This window comes from Lepidochelys kempii, chromosome 3 (genome assembly GCF_965140265.1).
Source record: "Lepidochelys kempii isolate rLepKem1 chromosome 3, rLepKem1.hap2, whole genome shotgun sequence".
Lineage (NCBI taxonomy): Eukaryota > Metazoa > Chordata > Testudines > Cheloniidae > Lepidochelys > Lepidochelys kempii.
Genome location: NC_133258.1, coordinates 83,229,652 through 83,253,702, shown reverse-complemented (window position 1 = coordinate 83,253,702; position 24,051 = coordinate 83,229,652). Strand labels below are relative to the sequence as shown.

Genomic DNA, 24,051 nt, shown 5'->3' with positions numbered 1-24,051 from the left:
CGTCCACTGTCACCCCTAGGTCCTTTTCTGCAGAACTGCTGCCTAGCCATTCGGTCCCTAGTCTGTAGCTGTGCATTGGGTTCTTCCGTCCTAAGTGCAGGACCCTGCACTTATCCTTATTGAACCTCATCAGATTCCTTTTGGCCCAATCTTCCAATTGGTCTAGGTCCTTCTGTATCCTATCCCTCCCCTCCAGCGTATCTACCACTCCTCCCAGTTTAGTATCATCCGCAAATTTGCTGAGAATGCAATCCACACCATCCTCCAGATCATTTATGAAGATATTGAATAAAACTGGCCCCAGGACCGACCCTTGGGGCACTCCACTTGATACCGGCTGCCAACTAGACATGGAGCCATTGATCACTACCCGTTGAGCCCGACAATTTAGCGAGCTTTCTACCCACCTTATAGTGCATTCATCCAGCTCATACTTCCTTAACTTGCTGACAAGAATACTATGGGAGACCATGTCAAAAGCTTTGCTAAAGTCAAGAAACAATACATCCACTGCTTTCCCTTCATCCACAGAACCAGTAATCTCATCATAAAAGGCGATTAGATTAGTCAGGCATGACCTTCCCTTGGTGAATCCATGCTGGCTGTTCCTGATCACTTTCCTCTCATGCAAGTGCTTCAGGATTGATTATTTGAGGACCTGCTCCATGATTTTTCCAGGGACTGAGGTGAGGCTGACTGGCCTGTAGTTCCCAGGATCTTCCTTCTTCCCTTTTATAAAGATTGGCACTACATTAGCCTTTTTCCAGTCATCCGGGACTTCCCCGGTTCGCCACGAGTTTTCAAAGATAATGGCCAGTGGCTCTGCAATCACAGCCGCCAATTCCTTCAGCACTCTCGGATGCAACTCGTCCGGTCCCATGGACTTGTGCACGTCCAGCTTTTCTAAATAGTCCCTAACCGCCTCTATCTCCACAGAGGGCTGGCCATCTCTTCCGCATTTTGTGATGCCTAGCGCAGCAGTCTGGGAGCTGACCTTGTTAGTGAAAACAGAGGCAAAAAAAGCATTGAGTACATTAGCTTTTTCCACATCCTCTGTCACTAGGTTGCCTCCCTCATTCAGTAAGGGAGGCAACTTCTACTGGAATCTCCAGGGTATCAGCCATCCTATCCAGCAAGTCCTGGAACACTTTGTGATCATTTGGGGTTGAGACAGATGAGATGGACATCACAGCCTCCTCAGGGGATGATGATGGTGTGGTCCTCCACCTGTGAGCAGTCTGTTTGGTTCAGAGTGGGGAAAATTGGGCTAGCTATAATGCTCCTTTGTGAGGTGGTGGTGAGGGGGAACTAGCCCTTGATTAGGATGCAGATGCTGGCCTTTTGGCCTGATGAATTTCCCCACAGTGCCCAAGACGACCATGGGTGTTGATAGAAATATGGAGCAGGTAGCCCTATGAGTGGATACTAGAGAATAGTATCCCTCTTCAAGCTCTTATGTCTGGGGTAATAAAAAAGCAGCCCTCAACACCCCTTGGGTGTATACTACCGTGGATTGAATTAGTGACTTCTCCCTACCCTCGCTGTCTGTGAGAGAAGGAGCAGTTTCAGGTGGAGAATGAAGAGCACCGTAAGATTGTGCTCAGTAACAAAGGCGGTACCTTCACTACCAACAGCAAGTCTGGCACCATAAGCACCATGAAGGATTTTAGTACCAAGTAAGTTGGCACTAGTCAGGCAACTAGAGGACATTGGTACTGGGGATATCTGTACAGGGTGGGCCTCAGTACCAAGCAGTCAGAACCAGGCCATTCCTGGGGACCAAGGGATGACTGGTGCCTGAATAGGTGCCAGAGTGACCCCTTCCTTGAGCTACTCTTTTCTACTGAGATTCGAGAGGATTTTTGACTACCTGAGGATGGACCCATTGCAGGGGTCCATAAGGAAATGGGAGTGGCATACAAGATTGGTTCCACCATGCTTGCATTGGTACCGATGACTGGGTTAAGGTGTGCGATGGCACCAATGACTGAGTACAGTGCTTTGGCGTCAATGGCAGGGCTGATCTCAATGATACCTTGTGCTTGCCCTCCTTACCGGTGGAGGGTAGAGGAGCCCTATCAGAGCCATGCTTCCTTTCCTTTGAGTGCTGGGACATCATGGGCTTGCTGGAACAGGAGGAAGAGTCCTTGGCCTCAACAGTACCCTTAGAAACCAAGGACCTCAATGGTGACCTAGTCTTTTTTGGAGCTGGCTCCTTGCGCCTCTTTTTAGACGTTTTGCCAGCATACTTCGAAGACTTACCTTTCTTAGAGGAAGCATGCCCCAAGGTTAATGGGGTGCTGGATCTATCTGGGAACAGATGTACAGCAGCAGTCTCCTGCCCTGGCTCGGAGGGCAGTTGCAAGGAACATTCCATGGCCAACAGTCTTGGCTTTCTCTCCCTCTTCTTCCTACTCCTGGACATAAGGGACAAACGGAAGAAAGACTTCCCAGTGACTCTCCCAGCAACAGACATACTTTCAGTGCCTATCATTTACCCGTACAGCTTCCTGGCAAGAGAGGCAACATTTGAAGCTTGACAAACCAGGTATATTCTGCCAGGAGAAGACACGTCTCCTGGGGGAAAGTTGTCCTCTCATCTAAACTATTACTAAACACTATACAGTAACCTACAACTATAAACTAACAAACTTTGAAGAAAGATAAAAGGCAGCATATGCTGTAAGCAGACCTGCGAGTGGTCTGTCTCCGGCTGAGGCAGTAGAGAAGGAACTGAGGGCGATTTGCCTGTGCACCCCTATATAACATTTTTGTCTGCCACAAGGAGGCACATGCACAGGATGAATGGACCACTGCAAACTAGAAATCTCTGACTGACAGCTAGAGAGGCACCTGAACCGGAGCACCCTTAGGGATGCTACTCAAAGAACAACAAACAGCAGTTCCTTTCTGCTGAAATCAAAAAACCTAACTTTGCCTAACTACAACTGTTTACACAACACTGGGTAAAATGCATGAGTGAAGAGCAATGAGAAGGAACTGAGGGCCGCTCATTATACCCCCAGCAGCTGAGGGCACTAAGACACATGGTAGACACACAACTCCCAATGGACACTACTGGCCAAAAGTATCCAAACAAGTATCTAGGATGCATTGCACCAACAGTGAATATACAGCACAAACACACACAATCAGCTGTCCCCCAGCTCTCTCCAGCTCTAGTCTGGGCACTGATCCCGTGGATCAGGGGCAGCCTTCTCTCTCCCTTTCTGTTCTGCACAACTAGTCCGATAATACTAAATTCTTCCTCTATTATTTCAAGGACAGAGCCAGGACTAGTCATGCATAACAGAAAGAGGGAGAAAGAAGGCTGAGGCTAATCCATTAGATTCATGCCCAAATCAGAGCTGGAGAAAGCTGAGATAGCTGATCACCAACTTCCCTGTGATAAGGGTAAAGCGCATCATCCCTCCAGCAGAGAGGAAAAATAAGCCCCAGCCAAGAATGGGGATGGTAGAGAGACCATCTCCCAGCAGCTTAGAGTTTAGGCTAACTCTCTTAGGCTAGAGAGTTTCCCCTCTCATCAATGAAGAGGGAAATCCCCAGGAGCATACAGAGAGAAGGGAAAAAGATGATTTCCCCTTTTTGTGAAAAAGGGAGACAAATTCTATCTTACCATTTAAAAAAACTGAAGCTCTTGTGTGTCATTTAAAAGAGCATCTTGTGAAAAGAACAAACTCCAAACGTAACCTAGCAGTACATGCTCAGCTAGTATTTGCTATGGAATTTTATGAACAAGAAGAAGTACTAAGCCCAAGTCTGTAGATAAATGTAGTGTACTGCAGAACAATCTTCTTGTAATGCATAGCTCCTTGCTGCCAGAGATTTCCCATGTGCCCATTGCTGGGGGGGGTGGGGGGGGAATCTAACTATAAGAAGTAAGTTTGGCAAATTATTCAAATAGTCTTTTTTCAGCTGTAAACAAACTTCTCCACCAAAGAAACCCCCAACAGAATTTAATTACTAGAAAAGCCACATTACCTCAATTATTTGATTTTTTTAAGCAGAGGTTTAAAGTGATATTATATAAAATAACTTTCTCAAAAGATAGTATTCAGTCTAGCTGTGAGATAAATTAATTTTATTCATTTTCCCCATAATGTCCAACATGTTTGCCAATGAAAATGTATAGGTAGCATCAGAAATAGTTAAATATACAATCTACATACAAAGATAATCAGCACTTAATGGAGTTGTTTTCAATATATTAATAGCAAATCCTGTTTGCATTTACTACTACTATTTTAAAACAGCTGAAATATTCTGTGGTTTGTATTAACAGTTTAGCAGCCCCCAGGTTAAAATGACGTCATAGTGATAGGCTGAAGGAAGGAATGGTGGCTTTGAATTCTGCTGAGAAGCTTCTGTGCCACAGGCTTGAACTCTGTTTCCCAATACAGTTTGTGATAGTCTCTTAAATCTCTGTCGAAGTTGTAATCCAATGCTAGTTCCTCATCTGCAATGGGGGAAAATGTCAACAATGCTGAAGAATTAAAAAAAAACCTATGTATTACCACTAGGGCATGTACAATTTTTACCAGTTCTACATTCATAGTTTGCAAACAACTTTGAGTTAAACTAAAAACCACTGTCTGAGGAGCTTACTTCTAATGGAAAAACATGAATGCATTTGGGCTCACAGAAATAAGTAGAAAAAATAGTATTGTGGGGTCTATATTTATCACCTCCCAATGGCTTCACAACAGTTGTCTACAACTAACAGGTTTTTTTTCCTAAGTGCCAGCTTGGGAATTTGAAGTCAAGCTGCGCTTGTTCTGGTTTGATCATCATCAACAGTAAGAGATTCTACAATTAAATGTACTAACAAATTCATAGATGTACAAGCCGGGAGGTAATCCAGCTCATTCATTTATGATGTGTTGGCTCTTCCATAAATCACTCACTGGTAATCTGGTTTGTTGTTTACTCCAATTCTATCCAACGATATCCCTGATCCACCAATAGGAGCCTGGACGGATCAATACAGCATTTAAGCCTATCCATCTTACAGAAACGTCCAAAGCAAGAAAGAACAGGAAAGAGTAGACTAGAGAAGATTAGACAGGTGGTCTTCAAATGTTGCTTCGTGAGTGGAGATTGGAGGCAAGTACGATAGGAGAAGAAAACTATGACAAACAGGATTACTGGTGAGTAATCTTATGTTCCTCTTCTCCTATTTTACCCAGCAACAGCCTTGACTATCAGATGTGGAAAGTAAGGGGGGAAAAAACAAAAACAAAAAAAAATTAGGGCAGGCTTACAGTGGAACTTGAAGGAACATGCTTCAGAATTTGGAATCCACTACAGGAGCCAAGCACAACTGATGGTTTTTGACAAATGTCTGAAAGGAGGACTAAGTTAAGGTTTTTTCCCCCCCAACATGACTTGAGTTTTGGCTGAGTCAGTTCAGAAGAGGCCTCAAGGGAGAGCTACTTGCAATCCACATTTTGGCAAATCCAGCAGTTACCTCAGGGAACAGGTGGTAGATCCCATCCCCTTGCAAAGCAAGTGCCTTTCTCTTTTTACTTTTATTCTTTGAGCATGTAGTGGAGGGGAACTGATTCCAACTCTATGACAGGATCTCAGCCATTTCCTCTAATGGAATAGAAGCCACTTGGCCTCTAGGCCATCAGAGAGAATTGAATGAGATCCTGGGCAGCAGCTCTATGATCCAAAGGCCATATTCTGAAATGGGGCTCTGCCCAAGCATATGTGAGGGGGGTTCTGAGAAGGGCAGAGGGCTGTGGATGTCACACTGGGTTAAGTCATAACTTTAAGACAAAGAGAGAGCTTGGAATGCCTGAAATACCAGCACATTGAAGTTGGCATTTCAAGGCAGGGGGCTGCAAGTCCCCCATACTGAGATGCCCAAATGAACATCACAGCCTACAATGCTAGCAACTGTGGTTATGAGGGTGGAGATGAAAGGATGGGAGAAGCTGGACCCTACCAAAAGTAGTGGGGGAAGGCTACTTCCAAAACAGGGACTTCCAAAACTTAATAGAAAGGAAAAGCAATTAGTTCAAGGAGAAGAGTGTTGTCTTTGCAGCAAGAAACCCTGCAATGGCTGGAGATGAAAGCAAAGCCAGGACATCAGATCCAAACAAGCAGCAACATTGCCAAAGAGGCTCAAAATGAATCTGACCACAAAGGGGCTCAGGGAGTGGACTCTGGAAAGGACAGATAAGGGATTCTGATGTTTGTTCTCAGAGAGAAATGCATTACCTAGCCCAGAGTGTGTTTTCAATACAAGTTAACTATCTCTGACAAAAGACAGGTATCTACTAAATAGGTAGAAATTACACTTTTCATCCATAACATGTTGAAAGAATGGGTAAAGATCCTGGCTGAAGGGTCCTGGATCAAAAGGTTATTGAAGCATATTGTATGTACCCAAACGACTGCAGCAAGTAGGCTATGAAAGTCTTGGAAAGGACAGGAGGCAGAGATTAGACCAAAGTGAATAGCGCAGACCTGGAGCTGAAGATTCCCCACAGAGATGCAGATTACAATGATGGGCCACATGAATGGGGATCCTCTGTGGAAGTACAGTAACTCCTCACTTAAAGTCATCCCGGTTAATGTTGTTTCCTTGCTGATCAATTAGGGAACATGCCCATTTAAAGTTGCGCAATGCTCCCTTATAACATTTGGCAGTCACCTGCTTTCTCCACTGCTTGCAGGAAGAGCAGCCTGTTGGAGCGAGCTGGTGGGGGCTTGGAACCAGGGTGGGCCGGCAGCCCCCATCAGCTCCCCTAACTTCCCTGTGGAGCAGCCGCCCAACAGGCTATCAATTGCCAGGCAGGTCAGCTGTCCCTCCCCCCACTGCCGTGTGCTGCTCCTGGGAGCCTCCAGCTTAATGTGCAGATGGGGGTGAGGAAGAGGGGTGCTAATGTCAGGGTATCTGCCTCCGCCCACTTCTGTACTTCATCTCCACAGAGCGGGATGGGGGACACAACAGGGCTCACAATGGAGGGAGCTTGCTGATCTACTTAAAAAGGCAGTGTACTTAGAGCGGGGTCAGTGTACTTAAAGGGAAATACATCTCTGTCTCCCTCCGCCATGCTGTCTTCCCTCCTTCCATTTGTGCTGCCTTGTAGAGTGTGAAGCTACATTAACAACAATGTGTTTACCCTTAAGGGCACAGTTGAATGCTAGTTCATCATTTAGCAGTAAGGCATTCCCTGGGAAATATCCCACCCTCTTCCACCCTCTGACTTCACCACCACAACCAAGCTTCACAATCATCACTGCTGTGTACAGTATTGTTTGTTTAAAACTCATACTGTGTGCATGTGTGTGTAGATAGATAGATAGATATAGTCTTTTGTCTGGTGGAAAAAATTTCCCTGGAACCTAACCCCGCCCAATTTACATTAATTCTTATGGGGGAAATTTGGATTCACTTAACATTGTTTTGCTTAAAGTAGCATTTTTCAGGAACATAACTACAACGTTAAGTGAGGAGTTACTGTATGTATCCAGGTACAAATCATCTAGTTGGAGAGTGTCTAATCTCCCAACCCCTCTTCTCAGTGTGGAAGTCAGGGTGTGTCATAAATATAAAGGGAAGGGTAAACACCTTTAAATCCCTCCTGGTCAGAGGAAAAATCCTTTCACCTGTAAAGGGTTAAGAAGCTAGGATAACCTCGCTGGCACCTGACCAAAATGACCAATGAGGAGACAAGATACTTTCAAAGCTGGAGGGGGGCGGGGAAGCAAAGGGTCCTCTCTGTCTGTGTGATGCTTTTGCCGGGACCAGAGCAGGAATGCAGGTCAGAACTCCTGTAAAAAGTCAGTAAGCAATCTAGTTAGATATGCGTTAGATTCCGTTTTGTTTAAATGGCTGATAAAATAAGCTGTGCTGAATGGAATGTATATTCCTGTTTTTGTATCTTTTTTGTAACTTAAGGTTTTGCCTAGAGGGATTCTCTATGTTTTGAATCTGATTACCCTGTAAGGTATTTACCATCCTGATTTTACAGAGGTGATTCTTTTACTTTTTCTTTAATTAAAATTCTTCTTTTAAGAATCTGATTGCTTTTCATTGTTCTTAAGATCCAAGGGTTTGGGTCTGTGTTCACCTATGCAAATTGGTGAGGATTTTTATGAAGCCTTCCCCAGGAAAGGGGGTGTAGGGCTTGTGGGAGAAGACGTTTCCAAGTGGGCTCTTTGCCTGTTCTTTGTGTAACACTTTGGTGGTGGCAGCTTTTAACCTAAGCTGGTAGAAATAAGCTTATGGGGTCTTTCATGCAGGTCCCCACATCTGTACCCCAGAGTTCAGAGTGGGGAAGGAACCTTGACAGGGTGTATCTCCTGCACTACAGAGCACATGAATGCCATCCCAGGAGTGAGATCAACACACTGCTTCTTCATGGTGTGGTGGAACCCAGGACTAGAGCATAGAGTGCAGGCTCTGTGCCATGAGAACTGAGAGAATCCCTGCAGCCTGAGGGCAGGAGTGACATGTGAGAGGATGCCCACAGGAGAGGAGGACAATACCAGGCCATAGGGGAATGTAAGTGTATTGAGACCCTCTACCACCCACGTGTAAATGAAGTAGGGGACAACTGGATTGCCACGTTAAAACCCACTGAAGAGGGAGGAGGAAAAAGCATGATGTGGAAATGGGAACCAAGTTGCCCAACATCATAAGGTAGAGACAAGTCCCAGGTCTGCTGTTCCTGAGGGAACTCCTGCAATGGGGTAACTGAAGCAACTATGCAGAGTGAGAAAGTGCCAGGCTGAAGGGCCCTGCAGAGGCAGTCAGTAGAGCAAGTGGGAAGAAGGTATCAGGGGCAGCAAAAAAGCACTTGTCCCTGAAAGAAGAGGTTATTCACTGGATGGACTGTGACAGAGCCACTTGAAAGGGGAGGAGAGCTGCTTCTGCAACTCAGAGTGCAAGGGTCTGAAAAGGGGCAGAAAGAAGGAATGGCTTTCCTTGCTGCTGTCCTCCTCCCTCTTCTCTCTCTGCAGACTTTTTATTTCCCACTCTCCTTTTCCTTCACCTTTGTCTACGTTATTATATGTATCTTCTTGCTAGAGATGGTTAGTGAGGCTAGTGAACTGAGGTGATTGCTGCTCCATGCTCCAACTCACAGGAGTCCAACAAATGACAGGAAAGGGCTGGCCTGCTGCTTAGATACAGTCTATTAATTGACTGAAGTTGCCTCCTCCTTCCTGACTGCTAATAATCAAGGTGTATAGTGGGTATAATGGCAGGAGAGAGCTGCAGGCCAATATTAACTCACTGTTGTCACTACCAACATACGATGACTCCCAACACACACAGCGCAGATCTGGTGAGTAAGAGTCCCATTTGTACAGTCACTTCTGACCATAAATTTGAGGAAGATTAACTTTCAAGTTAAATTTTGATTTAAATAAGCATCCTTACATGCTACAACTAAAATTGTAATTGCAGAAGGACACCCACCTGATGGCAGATGAACAAGCTAATGGGAGTAATCATGTACTGTGTCAATATCTTAATAGCTGGAGGAAGAAAATGTTAAATAAAAAGGAAAAATCCTTAATGAAAACATTAAGAACGATCCAAAATGAAGATGCATAGTCACAACTGGACGGCAGACCTTTCAGGAATGATTGTGACTGACCAGCATGTTTGTGCTTTTGTTAGAGAAATGCTAAGAGGTGCACTATTGATTGTGCAATGAGTATTTTTAGACAGATGCCTTATCTTATCATGCAGTACATGGCCATCTATCACTGCAAAGCAATGAAAAATAAAGCAAATAAATTACTTAGTAACTTTGCAGTAAACATGAACCACTTCTCGCAGTCTAGAAATGTCTGCAGCAGACTTTGGGGCATCTCACTTCTTAACAGGTCTTCTCAACTACCATCTAATCCTTGCCTCAACAGTAATATATAAAACTTTTCAAGAAATTTTAAAAAATTGTAAATCAAAATTAAACAAAGATTTGCCTCGTTTTCTTTTGGATTTTTCTTGCTTGTTTGTTGTTGTTTTTTTAAAGGCAATTGGAAGAGGCTGACTCAGTGAGTATAATACAAAGCAAAGTAGTGAACATAAAATAAAGGGGTAAAATTAAGTACAGAAACTATGCACTATTATGTACAATTTGAAAACAAATGTATCAAGCGGTAATAGGATCTAGTTTATCTACATGCCACTTGATGTCATTTTTCTGCTTGTCTTTCTCTCTGGGACACAGCCCCTGGCATGGGGGGAGCAAGGCAGGGGTTACAGGGAGTCTTGAAAATAGATGGAGATAGGAGGGTGGCCTCTGGGGGACTGCAAGAAGCCCCTGGCATGTGCAATGAGCTCAGCCTACATAAGCACTGGAGAGTTGCACACTTTGTTGCATTAGGAGAAATGTCTTATTCCCCTGTGCCGCCTAGTGTGCTCTGTATTCACAATCAAGGTTAGTTAAGCAGCTGAACGTCTGATCACGTGCTTCTGTAAATCCCTACATTGCTTTGGAGGAGAAGAGGGGCCCAGTTCCAGTTCCTATACTTTGCACTGTGAGTATATAGGGCAGTTGGGTCAAAGACGCAAAGGACTGTTGGTGAAAGTCAATAGCTTACTGACTGGCAAAGCAGCAGAACTGGGACTGGAATGATTGGCAATGGTACAAAAAGGCAGTTCTACCTTGGTGACTTCCTACATCTGAGATGAAGGAGGAAAAGCATGGAAAAACATGGAGATAATAGCTGCCGTGAATGGGCAAAGGCCATTGTGTCATTGAGTAATCCATGAACCACTAACCTGTTTAAATACATTGCATCCCATGCACAGATACTTCCTTGGTTTTACTCCTGTCTTGTTCTGCTCTGAGGAAAAGGTAATGAGATTGTTAGCTCTTACCTAAAAATGATGCAAGCAGCACTAGGAGTGTATTGATATCTTCTTCTTCAAAGCATGATGCAGGACTTGTGATATTTTCACTATAGTTCCACAGCGTTTTGCATATCAAGCAAGCCAATTGCCAGTCTGTAGGCCCAAAGTCTCTTAAACAATCAACTAACCTGTTAGTATGGGGGAAAAAAGTGTTAATGTTCTGTTCAATTTTATTCTCTCTTGTTCCATTCAAAATCAAACTAGTCTTAAAACATGTGCAGAGAAACATTAGCATTAGCACAATACTAAGCTTAAGATTTTACCTTCTTCCTCATTCTACTGCCCCTTCTTTTTCAAGTTCCGTAAAGCCTGGCCACACAGCAGACCACCTGTTCCTACTTGTTGTGTTCCACCAGCATGCATTCTGTTGGTGACATCACAGCCGCTACAGAACTCTACCGCACAGCAAAGCCAGTACAGAGTGGATCAGATAAGAATAGATTTTTGCCCCAAAAGTGGCAGTTTTGAAAAGGTCTCTTTTACAAGCAGGGTTCCAGAATTAAGCCACATCTACAATCCTGGGCAGGATGAGCCTCGGGGGTGGGGTGAGGGGGAAATCTAGTTATAGGGGCATGATTGCTCCATAGCACCTCCTGCTGGACAAATGTGGCACTGTCAGCATTCCCTGAGGCAGGTCTCCTCAGCTCTCCACTCACAGATCTGTATGGGAGATGTGGCTAAATCAAACACAGAGTACACCTTTCAGGTTAGCAGAAGTCCAACTAAAACGTCCCAAAGAAACAAACAAAAAAAAGTTTCTTTTGCCCTTGAGGGCTTTTATTCAGTCTACCCTTCGGGCGCTGTTTCATAAAGAGGACTACCTTTGAGAGTCTTTCTGGCTCTGGGATAGAACATCTGGCCTCCAGGCTGGTTCCCTGGAGTACTGTTCTCAGCCCAATAGGCTGTTCCTTGTGTCTTCCCCAACACTGATACAGAGCAATAGGCCCTCAGGCTGGTTCCACCCCGGAGTATAGAATCATAGAATCTCAGGGTTGGAAGGGACCTCAGGAGGTCATCTAGTCCAACCCCCTGCTCAAAGCAGGGCCAATCCCCAATTTTTGCCCCAGATCCCTAAATAGCCCCCCTCAAGGACTGAGCTCACAACCCTGGGTTTAGCAGGCCAATACTCAAACCACTGAGCTATCCCTCCCCCCTGGCCTCTTGCAACCCTGGTTCAGGGCTTTCCACAGGAGCCTCCCCATTCCCTGTCATTCCACTACAGACTGATCTTTCAGTTCTTTCATAAGGCCTAGGAGTCCAGTAAGCTGTCAGCTGACCCTCCTTAGTCCTGTCCCCTCAGACTAGGAAGCAGCTAATTAATTATGGCATAGGTGTGACTAGCCCCATCTCTCCTTAAAGGGGCCAATCACACTGTGTGACATCCCACTAATGACCGAATATATGTAATATCAATCCTGGTGAAAGAGTCATTCTATCTAGCTACCACAAATTGAAGAACGAGATCAGGATCAAGCCCTTTGCTTCCTTTCAAGCTATATATCAGAGAAGGAAGAGCCCCAGGATCCTGGAGAATCAGCATATCCTGAGAGTTCAAGTTCCCAAGTTGCTTCTTTTGTGCTGTTTCATGAGAGAGACAACACAGAATTTGGACCCTTATTTTCAGTTTTGATTCTGGTGGGCTTGCACTGTCTGAAGAGTGGAGCTTTGAAATTTGGGGATCATTTGGTCCCACAACTCAAAGTGAAATTCATCTGAAACCGCTGAGCTGAATTCATATTAAAAAAAAAAAAAAAAAAAAGGTAAAACCTCTTGGTTTAGATGTGAAACATTAGCCCATGTCCACCACCAATACTGGACTCTGCCTGTGACTAGGCTTTCCATGTGAAGGGGGGATGCTGGGGGCTCACAGGGCTCATGTCAAAACAAACAAAAAGTTGCCAATAAACAGCAAGCCTGCCAATATCCAAAACAATTAACATTGCAGTCAACTGGATTTGGTTCCAGGCAAAATCTTTCCATTAATAGAAAGTTGTCATTAGCAGAGTTGCTGTTAAAATGGGAACCTGCAACCATCTACCATCAAAAAGCCAAAATAACTGTCAGCAAAAGTAAAAAGCACCAGGTCACCAGAGGTGATACTATGCAACATCAGCAGACCAGCCTAGCTGTAAAGTGGCATTTTGATCCTGGGCTTTTTCTGGTCCTTCCGGGAAGGAAAAAGATCATTTAGAAATCAAGTGCAGCAATGGCCATAATATCTGCCTGCACTAAAAATTCAGAAGAAAACCTGAGATGAACACATCTGCACCTTCTAGCACTGGGAGAAGTAGCATTGACAATTTCAATGAGCTATCAGTTCCTATTTGTCATGAAGACAAGTGTCCAGGAAGAAGTCCCAAGCCACAGCTCATCACAAGACAGCCTGGGGCAAGATCCAGCACTATCGCCATATGTCCCCATGAACTTTCAGACTCCATCCATTATCTTGTTGAGAGAGGACCTAGTCAAATGACATAAGAAATTTTAAATTTTCCACAGCAGCATGGCAGACATTTCACTGATCAACACTATGAAAGTGTACTAGCAAATGGAGAAGCTGTCAGTCGAAGCTGGATGGTGTGTTCCTGGGCAGCGGACAGGTTGTTCTGTTTTCCCTGCTGTCTGTCTGCCAGAGCAGCTCCCAGGCCATCATGCAGAAACTTTCATAAATGGTATGTCAGACTGGAAGAAGTTGGAGCCTAAACTAAGGAAGCATGAAGGTCATATGAACTGCTCCTTCGCCTAGAAAGAACTGCAAAATTGTCTCAAGAATTCTGTGACTACTGATGAAAAGCTGCAGCAGGAAACGAAAGGAAAGAAATACTGTTGGTATTTCATACTGCAGTGACTTCTATATGTCACCCTATTCCTTGGTGAGACAAATCTGCCATTTTCAGGTGATGTTCAACATTTGGGAGATAGATGGAATAGATAATTCCTGAGAGGGTTTGAGATACTAAGTATAATCCTGTTTTGGCAGGTCATTTGGATAAAGTGAAGGCAGGTGGAAATGTGCATTCTAGGCTTAAATTGCAGCAAGGGCGGTTTAGGTTGGACTTCAGGAAAAACTTTCTAACAGTCAGGGTGGTTAAGCATTGGAATAAGTTGCCTAGGGAGGTTGTGGAATCTCCATCATTGGAGATGCTTAAGAGCAGCTTAGGCAAACACCTGTCAGGGATGGTCTATATAATACTTAGTCCTTCCATGAGTGCAGGGGACTGGACTAGGTCAGTGGTTCTCAACCAGGGGTACGTGTACCCCTGGGGATATGTAGAGGTCTTCCAGGAGGTACATCACGTCATCTAGATATTTGCCTAGTTTTACAATACGCTTCAAAAAAGTTAGTATAAACTAATATTCATTCAGTGACTTGTTTATACAGCTCTGTATATTATATACTGAAATGTAAGTACAATATTTATATTCCAATTGATTTATTTTATGATTATATGGTAAAAATGAGAAAGCAAGCATTTTTCAGTAATAGTGTGCTATAACCCTTCTGTATTTTTATGTCTGGTTTTGTAAGCAAATAGCTTTTAAGTGAAGTGAAATTTGGGGGTACACAAGACAAATCAGACTCCTGAAAGGGGTATAATAGTCTGGAAAGGTTGAGAGCCACGGGACGAGATGACCTCTCAAAGTCCCTTCCAGTCCTATGATTATCTAGTAAAGACACCCAAAATGGGTCCAAAAATTAAACAACAAATTCTGATGGAAGTGAAAACTTAAAAAAAATTATGTACTGTTGTTCAACTGTACACTGGATTGTTTTCATGTGGAACAAAGGTCTTTAAGTCTTTGATATGTAGACGTGCACGAAGAAACAGTATCTAACTAAAGAGTCTTTTCTTAAATTCCTGAATGTCAAAGGCCCTTCCAGAGCAGAACTTGCTGAAACTACTTTAAAGCAGCTAGAACACATGAGACTTAAAATAACATACTGCAAAGCCCAATGTTTTGATAATGGTTCAACACAAGGGACAAGCACAAGGTTTTGCAGGCACAAATCAGGAAAGTGCATTCCTGTGCCATATATACATATATGGCCTTGTATTCACAACTGGAACTTGCTGATTTTTTCCTTGAGTCCAAAAATGATTTGGTATACTGTTGTTTGGTTGCTCTTCTAAAAGGTGGGATATAAGCATGTGGCTATTCCCCTGAAACCCTTGGCTGAAAAAAGATGGGAGGCACACATAGGTGCTGTAAAAGCTATTAATCAACAGCTCTCCCAGATCTGGGATGCACTCCTGGACCTACATAATTGTACCTCCAACGATATGGTTTGCTCAGAAGCAAAATGACTGCAAGAGGAACTATCTACTTATTCTTTCATGGTAGCCCTCACTGTGTGGTACAGGGTGTTGAACAAAATCAGCACAATGAACAAGCAGTTTCAGAGAAATGATATGGACTTTAGTATGGCATGCAGATTAACAGAAACAGCAGCAGCAACCTTCCACAATTATCATGAAACAGGTTTCGATATAGCACTTGATAAAGCCAAAGAAATGACACCTCACTTGGATTTAGAATGAGCATTTCCAGTTATTCACTCAAGGGGGAGACAGAAATAGTTATCTGAAGATGGAGGAGCTGATGGTGAAATGGATACAAAAGACAAGTTTAGGACTGATTTTTTAAAAGTCACTTCTGAACATTGTCATTACAGAATTTTACAGCAGGTTTAAGGGAATTTTAGCTTTGTATGACTTCTTACATATATTTCCCAAACGGGATGACGACTCTCTGGAAAAAGCATGTAAAGAATTGTCTGAAACTGAAGCAGACTTACCAGCTAACCTAGTGGATGAACTTGTCACATTAAAACATATTTTGAATAAAGATGAAGTAAAAACTCTGCGTTAGATTCTGAACAACATCATTAAGAACAAACTGTACTTAGTATTTCCCAATGTTTACACAGTATATCATGTATTTGTCAATTCCTATTACTGTGGCTTCAGCTAAAGGCTCTTTCTCCAAGATCAGTGAGACCTATTTTTAGTCTCAAATGTCATAGAAGAAATTGAGTGCTTTAGCTCTATTGCCTATTGAAATTCGAGATGGACTTCACAGAATTGATCAATACTTTTGCAACCACAAAGGGAATAAAGATTGTGTTGCAGTGATTCTAACTGCATACAGGGTGAACTATTTTATATATTTTTAAAATTTATGATTAGTTACTTTACCTATTTCAGGCCACAGACTGATTTCTGGTTTAACTCATCAGTTATGTAACTGATGGTAACCTGCAGTGGATTCTACATTATCTGATTAAGTGTTTTGCTTCTATGGATATATAATTACAGCAGCTATCACCACCAGTTAGGATTTAAAAAAAAAAAAATAGGGTAAGTGATAAGCCAACCAGTTGTTATTTATTTTTTATCAGTATCCGATCGGAAGGGTCTTAGCTTTAAATACTGCTTCCTTTCTTCGTACTTATAAGTAGAACCATCTTGTCTATTTGTGGTGATGCCAACTGAAAAGTGGAAACTGTATGGCACTTTATGACTTGTCAATCCACAGCTGAATCCATAGTTATTTTAATGATTGACTTATTTTGTAAAAGCGTGACATTCTAATAGCTGAGTAGTTCTTAGTAAAGGTTTTTCTATTTCAAGTTTTCCTATAGCACTTGCTGAAAAAACTAAAATACTGGTGTTTTGTTTGCTACATAAGCAGATTCCATTTGGAGGATTTTCAAGGAACAATATAAAACAGGCCAAAAAGATAATTTGAAGAGCAAGTACCATGAGACTCAAATACTAACAGAAAAAAAAAATTAAGTACCTCAGAAGCAGGAAGCCTACCAAACAATCAGTGGGGTCCCTGGATGAGTGAGATGCTAAAGGAGCAATGAGAGAAGACAAGGCCATTGAGGAGAAGCTAAACGAATTCTTTGCATCGGCCTTCACTGTAGAGAATGTGAGGGAAATTCTCACACCTGAGCTATTCTTCTTATGTAACAAATCTGAGGAAGTGTCCCAGATTGAGGTGTCAGTAGAGGTGGTTTTGGAATAAAATGATAAATTATACAGTAATATGTCACCAGGACCAGGTGGTATTCACACAAGAGTTCTAAAGAAACTCAAATATGAAATTGCAGAACTACTACCTATGATATGTAACCTATCATGTAAATCATCTGCTGTACCAGATAACTGGAGGATGTCTAACGTGACGCCAATTTTTTTTAAAGAAGTCTCCAGAGGTGATCCTGGCAATTACAAACCGGTAAGCCTAACTTCAGTACTAGGCAAACTGGTTGAAACTATACAAAGAACAGAATTATCAGACACATGCATGAACATGATGTGTTCAGGAAAGGTCATCACAGCTTTTGTAAAGGGAAATCATGCCTCACCAATCTATTAGAATTCTTTGAAGGGATCAACAAATATGTGAACAAGGGTGGTCCAGTGTGTCTAGTGTACTTGGACTTTCAGAAAGCCTTTGACAAGGTCCCTCACCAAAGGCTCTTAAGCAAACTAAGCAGTCATGAGATAAGAGGGAAGGTCCTCTTGTGGATCAGTAACTGGTAAAAATATAGGAAAGAAAAGGCAGGAATAAATGGACAGTTTTCAAAATGGAGAGAGGTAAAATAATGGTGTTCCCCAAGGATCTATATTGGAATCAATGCTGTTCAACATATTCATAATGATCTGGAAAGGGTATAAACAGTGAAGTGGCAAAGTTTTCAGACAATACAAAATTACTCAAGATAATTAAGTTCAAAGCAGATTGTGAAGAATTACAAAGGGATCTCAAAACTGGGTGATGGGGCAACAAAACAGTAGATGAAATTCAATGCTGATAAATGCAAAGTAATGCATACTGGAAAACATTATCCCAATTATGCATACAAAATGATGGGGTCTAAATTAGCTGTTACCACTCAAAAAAGAGATTTTGGAGTCAACATGGATAGTTCTCTGAAAAACATCTGCTCAATGTGCAGCAGCAGTCAAAAAAGCCAAGTGAATTTTAGGAACCATTAGGAAAGGGGTAAATAAATAGAGAAAAAATCATAATGCTGCTATATAAATCCATGATACACCACCCTTTGAATAATGCATGCAGTTCTGCTCACCCCACCTCAAAAACATACATTAGAAATGGAAAAGGTACAGAGGAGGACAATAAAAGTGATTAAGGGTATGGAACAGCTTCTATATGAGGAGAAAGAAAAGGAGTACTTGTGGCACCTTAGAGCCTAACATATAAAAAATATAAATAGAGCCTAAACTATATTTACAGGTTTCAGAGTAGTAGCTGTGTTAGTCGGTATCCACAAAAAGAAAAGGAGTACTTGTGGCACCTTAGAGACTAACACATTTATTTGAGCATAAGCTTTTGTGAGCTACAGCTCACTTCATCGGATGCATGCAGTGGAAAATACAGTGGGGAGATTTATATACACAGAGAACATGAAACAATGGGTGTTACTGTAAGGAGAGTGATCAGGTAAGGTGAGCTATTATCAGCAGGAGTGCGGGGGGTAAAAACCTTTTGTAGTGATAATCAAGGTGGGCCATTTCCAGTAGTTGACAAGAACGTCTGAAGAACAGTGGGGGGAGGGGAATAAACATGGGAAGTAGTTTTACTTTATGTAATGACCCATCCACTCCCAGTCTTTATTTAAGCTTAAGTTAATTGTATCCAGTTTGCAAATTAATTCCAATTCAGCAGTCCGATTTGCGGATACAGACTAACACAGCTTCTACTCTGAAACCTGTCATTATATGAGGAGAGATTAAACAGACTGGGACTGTTCAGCTTGGAAAAGAGACGACTATGGGAGGCTATGATAGAGATCTATAAAATCATGAATGGTCTGGACAGTGAATAAGGAAGGGTGATTTACCCCTTCACACAACACCAGACCCAGCGGTTGCCCAAAGAAATTAATAGGCAGCAGGTTTAAAAACAAACAAAAGGAAGTCTTTCTTCACACAATGCACAGTCAATATGTGGAACTTGTTTCCAGGAGATATTATGAAAAGAATTAGATAAATTGATGGAGGATAGATCCATCAACAGCTATTAGCTAAGATGGTTAGGGATGCAACCTCATGCTCTGGTTGTCCCTAAGCCTCTGACTGCCAGATGTGGGAACTGGATGACAGAGGATGGATCACTCGATGATTTCCCTGTTCTGTTTATTCCCTTTGAAATGTCTGGCACTGGCCATTGTCTGACCCATTATAGCCATTTTTTATATTCTTATGTAAGTTAGCATATCTGTTAACAAGTTTTAAACTTGCAGTTGGGGTTATCAGCAGAAATAATTCATAAATTAGGTGCAATATACAAACTATCTCCCTTGCCTTATGGTATGATTGATAGATATAATAAAAAGCAACATTATCAATATTACATTTAATTGTCTTCATTTTGGATTCCCCCCTCCCAGTCTGTCAGGGAAAGTTATACTTAAAACAGCAGAATACTGAAATAGTAGCCAAATTTTACTTTTCTAAACTCTTAAAATCCATAATTTTCCAAAGGTATAATTAGGCCCTATTCTCCTGGAAGGTTGTTTTCTTAAATAATGACATCCAGGGCATCCAAAATACCCACTCTTCCCACCCCAAATAATGGGACCATAGAACCCGCCCTTACTGCAGTACTTTGCATTTTAGTTTGCACAGTGCCTTGCAAATGTGCGGGACGCTATGGTAGAGGTGCTGCAGAAATCCTAAAATGCATTAGTAGAACGACTGTTATAAGTTGTGCTGTGTGTGAATACATCAGAATGGTTCTTCCAAAACCAGTATTTCTATGTGGCTGCTCTAAATAGTTAAAAATGATGCAACAAACCATTTTCTGGAATGAAATCTCTAAAATGGCCTCCTCACTTAGGGCAGATGCACCATAAGGATGTCTTTACTGTACAGTTAGTCCAGGTGATTGGCACCCAGGTCTGAATACCCAGGTGTGAGCAGCCACTGCAATGCCCTACATGAGTTTCTGTGTCTTCACTGGTGCTACTGTCCCCTGTGTGTATCACTAGGATTCTGGGAGTATTTCCCAGGGTTGCTTGTACTGCAGGAAGCTAAGCCTCTGATTCTTTTCCAGTGAATTATGGGACGACGTGTCTGTCCCCTGGGCACACAAGGGGAATTATGGGAAGGCACTGGAGAACTATCAGTACTCAAATGTCTTAGCCTATACCCTATACATTGAAATGTATATACCTATACACTGAAAAATATACAGGTTACCAGCCTGAGTGAAAACAGAACCCAGGCTCTAACCCATACCTCTATCTCTGCCAGCTATCATGGGTTCAAGGCATCACTAAGAGGTGTGAGAGGTTTGTGTGCATGGAGGGGAGATGGTTTAGGGGCAACACCCAGGTAAGAGCCCAGGCTAACTTTGCAGTGAAGTCACACCCTAACAGAAGGAGGCAGCTGGCAGCATTACCACCAAAGCAGTGCTCATCAATAAAATAGGGTGGAGCTGTAAGAGTTTATACAAGCAACAGAGTTCTTGCTTTAACAAGAGGTCTGGCTGGATGAATCTATGTTGGAGGCCTCATGGCAGGGCTGGGCTAACTAGCTGCAAGAAGTTTGGAGTCCACCTTAAGGAGGGTTTTGATTAAGCTTTTACTACCTGGTTCTGCAAAACATTACTGAATCCTAAAGGTACATTTATTTTTTAATATCTGCCAATTCTTTTCATGTAAGCAATTTTGTCTAGAATGTCACAGTTTTCTACTGGAAATGCTGTTCTGGGAGAAAACAGAAGTTGACAGCTAAACAGTTTTTGTTCATGAATTTTTGTTGTTCTCATCTCTTCAATGCACTCCCTTCTCTCGTACCAACTTTCCTTCTACAGACCAACCCTGCAATAACCTCTCCACAAACTGAGCTGAATAGGACTATGTGATGGACTTAACCCTATCACACCTGGAAGGCCAGGGAGAGAACCCCAATTAGTCATGTGCCACACCTGGGCGGGGGTGTGATTAACTAAGTGCCTAGTGCACGGTAATACATGGTACTCCTCCTATGGGATAAGTGTACTATATCTAATGAACTTTGAACCTCCAGCAAGCCAAGGAGCAAGACACTGAGGTTGGAGAATCAAACTCTAATCTACTGTGTGGCAACATGGAGTCAACCCTGAATGGTATCTAAATACCAAAAAACAGTAAACAAAAATACATTATGCTTTCTTATTTCTTCCATTTAGAAGTTAAACAATAAAATTAGATTTGCCAATAACTGTAATGTTCTTATCAAATCATCTGCACAGTTCCATACTCAGACTTGGTGAGGCACTTGCATAACATCAGAGAAAGGGAAAAATACAGCAGAAATCCAGACAGGGAACAACTGCTTATAACATAGAATCATCATCTAAAGCCACTTGATATCCCTGATCAGGATTTTTCCCCCCAAACTTACTTCTTAATTCCTCCTTCTTCCTTTAGTACAGCTCGTTTGTTCTTATCCACAGTAAGGTTTAGCAGAACTCCACAGGCAGAAAAGCAGACATCTTGATGTTTGGCATCGAGCAAAGCAATCATGAACTTGTATACTGGATTGTACAGAAGAAAACAAAACCATCCTCAAGAAACATGGACTTGGACTATACTGTACTTATTACATTTGTATGCTTAGAGGACAGTAAGAAGCATTTAACTGAAGCACACAGAATTACCTGAAAATGTTACTTGATGACATATTGTAATGTTGCTAGAGTACTCTGAGATTGATATCAGCCATAACTCCATAAAGTTTGAGTACGGATTCCCCTAATCCCCCAAAGGAATTCTGGTTGCCTTTTATATTTGTGTTTTCATATTAAGTTGGTATATTTTTACCATTGGTTTTGCCAAACTGAAACTAAAACAATACTTCAATTTATTTTTCATTTAGCAGTCCTGATATTGGAATGAATTGTAGGGGCAAAATTTTCGAACTGTGATACCCAAAAATTAGGTACATAAATCCATCTTTTGGGCACCAGAAGTGTTGAACTCCCATTTACTTCAGTTGGAGCTGCAGGTGCTTATCATTAGGGCTCCATGTCTGTCACAGAGGTCATAAAAGTCACGGATTCTGTGATTTTCCACAACGTCTGTGACTTCTGCAGGGGCCAGTGGGGCTGACCCAGCTGCTAGACCAGCCCCAGAGACAGCAACACCAGCTGCAGCTGCTCCGGCTGGATGCCCAGGGACCGCTGCTGGGTCCGCGGCTGCTCCAGCCGCCCACCCGGGGACTGCTGCCTGGGGCCACAGCTGCTCTGGCCAGCTGCTTGGGGATCACTGCTGGAGCCACTGGAGCAGCAGCTGGTGTGGCAGTCTCCGGGGCTGCTCCAGTGGTCCGTGGCCCCCCGGCAGCTGGTGCTGCTGGTCCTAAGTGCAACCCCCACAGGACCCCTCCCTTCCCCAATATTTAATCACAGATATTTTTAGTACAAGTCATTGACAGGTCAAGGGCCATGAATTTCTGTTTATTGCCCCTGATCTGTCCAAATGCCATTATAGAGAGAGGCGGTGTTGAGTTAAACTTTTACAAGATACTTTCTCCAAATTGCAAAGATCTGGCATTTGCCCTAAAGCTCCTCTGCCATGAAAAATAAAAAAAGTTATGAGAATTCTGGCATCTTACACCTCACCCAGAGGCAAAAGGGAGCTCCCTCTTGGTGAGGTTGATAAATGTTTTAAGATGCATGCCATAGATGCACACACTGTCACATGTGGGAACCAAAGACCCACAAATGTGAATCCTTATGAATACTTAAGCTGGAGTTTCATTTTTACACAGAACCATGGAGGACATCTAGTCAAAGTGAACTTTAGGAATCTGGAGAGCCAGGGGAAAATTTAAAGATTATTATTATTTTAAAGAACAAACAATTTCTGCGGGCGTAGATTTTTTTCTTGTGTGAAGAAAAATGTATTCCCGCACTCATTATCTAAGCCCTGGTCTACACTAGGACTTTAGGTCGAATTTAGCAACGTTAAATCGATTTAAACCTGCACCCGTCCACACAGTGAAGCCCTTTATTTCGACTTAAAGGGCTCTTAAAATCGATTTCCTTACTCCACCCCTGACAAGTGGATTAGCACTTAAATCGACGTTCCCAGCTCGAATTTGGGGTACTGTGGACACAATTCGATGGTATTGGCCTCCGGGAGCTATCCCAGAGTGCTCCATTCTGACCGCTCTGGACAGCACTCTCAACTCAGATGCACTGGCCAGGTAGACAGGAAAAGAACCGCAAACTTTTGAATCTCATTTCCTGTTTGGCCAGCGTGGCAAGCTGCAGGTGACCATGCAGAGCTCATCAGCACAGGTGACCATGATGGAGTCCCAGAATCGCAAAAGAGCTCCAGCATGGACCGAACGGGAGGTACGGGATCTGATCGCTGTTTGGGGAGAGGAATCCGTGCTATCAGAACTCCGTTCCAGTTTTCGAAATGCCAAAACCTTTGTGAAAATCTCCCAGGGCATGAAGGACAGAGGCCATAACAGGGACCCGAAGCAGTGCCGCGTGAAACTGAAGGAGCTGAGGCAAGCCTACTAGAAAACCAGAGAGGCGAACAGCCGCTCTGGGTCAGAGCCCCAAACATGCCGCTTCTATGATGAGCTGCATGCCATTTTAGGGGGTTCAGCCACCACTACCCCAGCTGTGTTGTTTGACTCCTTCAATGGAGATGGAGGCAATACGGAAGCAGGTTTTGGGGACGAAGAAGATGATGATGAGGAGGAGGTTGTAGATAGCTCACAGCAAGCAAGTGGAGAAACCGGTTTTCCCGACAGCCAGGAACTGTTTCTCACCCTAGACCTGGAGCCAGTACCCCCCGAACCCACCCAAGGCTGCCTCCTGGACCCAGCAGGCGGAGAAGGGACCTCTGGTGAGTGTACCTTTTAAAATGCTATACATGGTTTAAAAGCAAGCATGTGAAAGGATTACTTTGCCCTGGCATTTGCGGTTCTCCTAGATGTAGTCCTAAAGCCTTTGCAAAAGGTTTCTGGGGAGGGCAGCCTTATTTCGTCCTTCATGGTAGGACACTTTATCACTCCAGGCCAGTAACACATACTCGGGAATCACTGTAGAACAAAGCATTGCAGTGTATGTTTGCTGGCATTCAACCAAAATCCGTTCTTTCTCTCTCTGTG

General features: G+C 43.0%; 1 protein-coding gene and 1 long non-coding RNA gene across 10 annotated transcripts in view; one reads left to right on the top strand and one right to left on the bottom strand.

The window, feature by feature from the left end:
* The first annotated feature begins 153 nt into the window (after positions 1–153).
* On the top strand, positions 154–16,633 carry LOC140908911 (uncharacterized). Its single transcript, XR_012158015.1, has 2 exons — positions 154–8,539; positions 9,446–16,633. It is a non-coding gene; the product is annotated as an uncharacterized lncRNA (long non-coding RNA).
* The window catches only part of ARMC2 (armadillo repeat containing 2), a 135,694-nt gene continuing 115,736 nt past the window's right edge, over positions 4,094–24,051 (bottom strand). For 8 of the 9 annotated variants that reach the window (XM_073336949.1, XM_073336955.1, XM_073336952.1 and 5 more), the window contains 3 exons: positions 21,328–21,460; positions 10,871–11,031; positions 4,094–4,477 (listed from right to left, as the gene is read on the bottom strand). In XM_073336949.1, the coding sequence (XP_073193050.1) occupies positions 4,320–4,477; positions 10,871–11,031; positions 21,328–21,460 (452 nt within the window). In that variant the 3' untranslated portion in view covers positions 4,094–4,319. Of the gene's footprint in view, positions 4,478–10,771; positions 10,837–10,870; positions 11,032–21,327; positions 21,461–24,051 lie in introns of all 9 variants that reach the window. The other variant, XM_073336954.1, reaches the window with a different exon arrangement.